Here is a 4704-nt window from a genome sequence, read left to right as displayed (position 1 = left end):
TCCCGCCCTGACAGGTCCAAATGAAGCCGGCTTCAAAAGGGCACCGGCAGCTCCTGCCAGGCAGAAATACTGCCGGGCTCTCACCGGCCGTCTAGACGCCGTAGCCCCCCTCCCCGACCCCTCCACGTTTCCGTCCCCCTTTCCTGGGCTCCGCTATTCATCAGTGGGTCGCAGCAACTGGGGACAGAGGGAACCGAGACAACCAAGGCCCTGCCAGGGCTGCTGAGAGAGCCGGGATGGCGACCCCAGGCTGTGCCCGGCCTTTGGGGAAGAGGAGGGTTCAGGTCTGGCGGCACCAGGCATCCTCCGTGCATTCTCCCGTGCTCAGGAGGAGCAGGCAAGTCTGCGCGTGTCCCTGCTCCCAGCCCCACCGCGCCAGGCTGCCTCCCCCCTTCCCCACCCGCCGCTGCTCAAGCAGCAGACAAAGAGGCAGGCGGCCCGGCTGGGAAGCTCTGCCGCGCTGGCAGACAAAGGAGCGGCGGGCGGGGGGGGACTGGGAGGCAGACCCAGCTGCTCTGTGGCCGGTGAGACAGAGGTTCCCGATGAGGGACCTAAGCTAACACACTCGGAGCTGTGCTGCGGGGCCTCTCGACCAAGCCCCAAGCGCCCCAGGGCCTGCACAGAGCCACTGCCCCAACCCGCGACTGAGCTCGATACCTAGGTCACCAAAATAGAGGGGAAATGGCCAGCTTGGGCAGGTCAAGGAGGTTTCACTGCAGTGCACAGCCTCACCCATGCTACGGAAAGAAGGGGAACATCTATACCAGAGCAGGGGCAGGCCCCCCTCCAACTGCTTTCAGTTGATTTTGAATTGTCAGGTTTTAAGATGGATCTTAGAACTAGTCCCACAAAGAGCAAAATCTATTGCCCTAGCGAGTTCTGTTCGCTGGCAGCCAGCTCCCCCAGGCCGGATCTCAGCTGTGGGCACACGGCTCTGGAGACCGATGCCAAATTGTGCCAATGTTCACATTCCCAATGCAATGTCTCCACGGACAGCAGCGCCGCGGGGAGCTCTAGGGCCAGGCCCAGGGGGCAGCCACGAGGCCAGACAGCTTCCACCACCCCATCTTTAAGCAGGGCACATAATGGGTTATAAACCTGTATAAACCTGAGATCCCCCCCACGGAGGTACCTGCCTGCCATCAAATATACGACCTTATTACCCTTATGATTTCATTATGCGCAGGCGGCAGCAAGGCAGGCTTGGCTCTCCGACAGCTCGGCCGTAATTCTGTACAGACGCCACCGTAAAGGGCAGGGCATTTCTTCAAATAAGGTCATAAAAAAAACTAACGAATGCAGAAAATCTCCTACAGATCTCACCCGGCAAGGGGGAGCAGGGCCATAAAACCCCGCGCGCCAGCGCTGCGGGTCTATGTGATTCCATATATTAGCTCTGCCGTGGAGACGGGCTCCGACAGCCCGCTGGCTTGCGCCTCTGGCCAGGAATCCTGTGCAGTGTTGGGGAAGCCAGGACCCTGCCCTGTTGTTTTGCCCCAGTGCTGTTGTTCCTGCCCCCGTGGATTCGCTGGGGATGACAAGCTAGTGGGCACAGTGAGATGCAGCCAGCCCAGCCCCTGGTAATCCCTGGCCCATGCACTGAGGCTGTGGCAGGCAGGGACACAAAGCACCCGAGTGCTCGTGTGCATGGTGTTCAGGCCAGGCCGAGGGGCAACGATTCTGGAGAGAGGCCCTAACGAATATGAGACCACCTACATGGGATCCCTGCAAGCTCTTGTGGTCAGCACCACTGGGGTCAGGGCCAGACAACTGCCCTGGCTCAGCTGTGGGCACCCAGAGCTTCGCTCATGTTCTCAAAGAGGCTGGGATTTCCCCACCACCATGCAGCGCCATGCCACATCCCAGCAGCGCCCCAGTCAGGGTGCCCAGGACTCCACGGGCACAGACACCAGGTGCAGACCAGTGCTCACCAGCTGCATGGAGCAGCGTCTGGCAGGGGAGGCTGCTCCCAGGGCCAGAGCCACAGAAGCGCCCAGTGACCATGGGCTGCAGCAAGGGAAGGCAAGGACGCAGCTGGGGGGCACTTCAGAGACCCTACACGGAAGGAACAGGCCTCTCGTCCCTGCCATGGCTAGGGCCCTGAGCTACAGCTGTGGATGGGGACACATGGCACTAGAGCAAGCAGCTGGCATCTGGGGACTCATTTGACTTGAAGCTTCAAGGGATGCCAGACAGCAAGTGGGGCCCTGTGCTCTAGTGCCTTAGCACTCATGGCTGGGGCCAGGGCAGCAGTCAGCTGGGCCCAGTATAGGGCTCTGGAGCCAGCACTGGAGCACAGTGTGGTCCTCCTGCCCTCTCATTCTCCTCTGAAAGCTGCCCCCAGCCACAGGAAGCCTCGGGAGGACCCAGCTGTGCCAGCACAGCCTGGCACATGGTGTTCCATCAGGCCAGTGCCCAAGGCAGGGCAAGGAAGCCACAAGCTCACCTCTCTCTTTTTCTTGGCCTTGATGTCGTCGGTGCTGGCGGGGAGGCTGGACTTGCGCTTGGCACCCTCTGACTTCTCCCGAGATTTGTTGTTCTCACCCTCCTTCATCTTTTTGTACTTTTTCATAAACTCCGCAATCAGCTCAGGGCAGTCCAGGTTCTTTTCGGGCTCCCAGGTGTTGTGCTCCCTGCCAAGAAAACAGCCCTCATAAGTGCCAGGATGGGGACACCGGGCACTACCCCGGGGAGGGACAAGAGGCGACTGAGTGGAGGCACCCCCGGGGACCCCCAAGCTCTGGCCCCGAGCTGGGGCTAGGCGGCACTACAGAGCGCGGCTGTTGAACCGTGGCACCACAGGCAGAGACGCCAGACCAGGCCAGGCCGAAGAAACCGCTACCAAAGCCCTCAATGCCACGTACCCGCACGGCCCTGGCGATCATCACAACGCCCTGCCCCCCGGCATACAGCAGTGTGCATCCATTTAAACAGCTCACCCCAGAACACACGCCAGAGTCCCCCACTCCACCATGGCCGTCGCATCCCCCACAGGCTTGGCCAAGGGCCACGGGGAACGCGAAGGCCCCACAGCAGGTCCCGGCTCGGCCCGCGCACCCCGGCGCCCACACGCCAGCCCCGGCCCCGCGCCAGGAGGAAGCTGCAGACAGTCGCGCTGGTGAACGGCTCGAGTGGAACGACCAACTCTGGGAGGGGGGACGCAGAAGCTGGGGAGGGGAAGGGAGCTTTTGCCACAGGGGGTTCGAGAAAGTGCTTCGGAGCCCCGGCCCTCTCCTGGCAACCCGCTCGCTTAAATGGATGCACGCCGCCCACCCGTGTGGGAGCAGGGGGGAGACCAAGGAGGTCGCCCGGGGAGTGCTGCCTGCTGTGAGACAAGAGAGCCCAAGGCAGAAGGAAAGTTGGACTTACTCGGAAAATCCTTTCCACTTGAGGAGATACTCCACTTGCCCCTTCACCACACGCCTGTCTAGCACCTTCTCCACAACATACTCCTCCTCATCTTCAGAGGACGAACTATCTGCTGTCCTCTTGCTTTTCTTTCCCATAGTGCAGGAAGCTCCACCTAACGCGCCAAGGCCACCCAATTCCTGCAAATTGGAAGCGAGATGTTGTTAATCGCTGGCCCTGGCGCGGGGGGAGGGGGTCTCGGCACCGCTACCCGCCCAGGGGTCGCCCACACCCAGGTCCCCCTCCCACCCATTCTCCCCCCGCAGAGCGCAGGGAGCTCCCTGGCCTGAGCTCGCCGCAGGATCAAGCCTGAGGAGCCCCCGCGAGGACGGAGAGACGCGTGGGCCTGTCACAGCATCTGCCCAGGGCTGGGGAACCCTTGTGGCCCTTCACGAGAAGCCAGTGGGGCACGGGGGTAGAGCTGGGGGTCCCTCGACTTCTAGCCTACCAAGGGCACAGCGAGGGCCCAGCTCTGCATGGGCTCAGGATCCCACGCCAGGGCCTTGTTGCTGCTGGGAGAAGAGGGGAGGGAGATCCACCCACAGGAATGGCAATGTCAGAAGCTGCAGAATAAAGGGCCTGGGAATTCACCCATAGGCCGTCAGCGCCGGGGACCTGTCTACAGCAGGGCTCCCCTCCTTCGCTAGGGAGAGCCTGGAGGTTCTCGAACTAATGCTCCCCCCCGCCCCCTCCCCACAGCTTACAAACACTAGTCCACATAACCACCCTGCCCCAGGACGGCCCCGTCACGGGGCTCCGACTTTGAAGTCCTGCCTATGACGCGAGGTGCGGCTGTAGCAGCCCACCCTGAACCCACTATTCCAAGCCTACAGCACAGACAGCACCCAGAGCTCTGAGACACAGGTCCCCCTCTGCCATATCTAGCTCTTACAAGAGGGTTAAATTCATTACCGGCAGCAAAGAGCTCAGGGCCTGTAGCCACGCGGGACCCAACAGATGGGCAGTGGGTCACAGGACCGAAGGCTGGGAGCCGCAGCGACGGTGCAGACTGCCACCCAGAAGCTCCGACTTGTTCCCAACCCAGGTGACAGCTAACCCTACGCAGCAGCCCGGGCCCTAATTCGACCGGGTTGCTTCCACGAGACACACGGGGCAGATGCAAGAGACGAGTCAGCCCCCAGCTAGAATCAGACGGCCCCAGAGCTGAGCTAAAACATGACGATGGCTCCTTCTGCTTGGACTGGATGCAGTATCCCAGATGGTGGCTGGTAACCACAGGTATTCATGGCGTGACAGTCACATTGCTGCCAGGCTTTGTTATGGAAAGGGGTATTT

General features: G+C 61.5%; 1 protein-coding gene across 1 annotated transcript in view; it reads right to left on the bottom strand.

Moving 5' to 3' along the window:
- Nucleotides 1-3548, bottom strand: part of CBX5 (chromobox 5) — a 5090-nt gene extending 1542 nt beyond the window's left edge. Inside the window, exons 1-2 of the mRNA XM_006035338.2 lie at nt 3370-3548; nt 2447-2633 (exon numbers count right to left, since the gene is read on the bottom strand). Of these exons, the coding sequence (XP_006035400.1) occupies nt 2447-2633; nt 3370-3506 (324 nt within the window). The 5' untranslated portion in view covers nt 3507-3548. The remainder of the gene's footprint in view (nt 1-2446; nt 2634-3369) is intronic.
- Between the last annotated feature and the right edge of the window lie 1156 nt (nt 3549-4704).

Source organism: Alligator sinensis, unplaced genomic scaffold, assembly GCF_000455745.1.
Source record: "Alligator sinensis unplaced genomic scaffold, ASM45574v1 scaffold149_1, whole genome shotgun sequence".
Taxonomy (NCBI): domain Eukaryota; kingdom Metazoa; phylum Chordata; order Crocodylia; family Alligatoridae; genus Alligator; species Alligator sinensis.
This window is presented reverse-complemented; position numbering and strand designations above follow the sequence as displayed.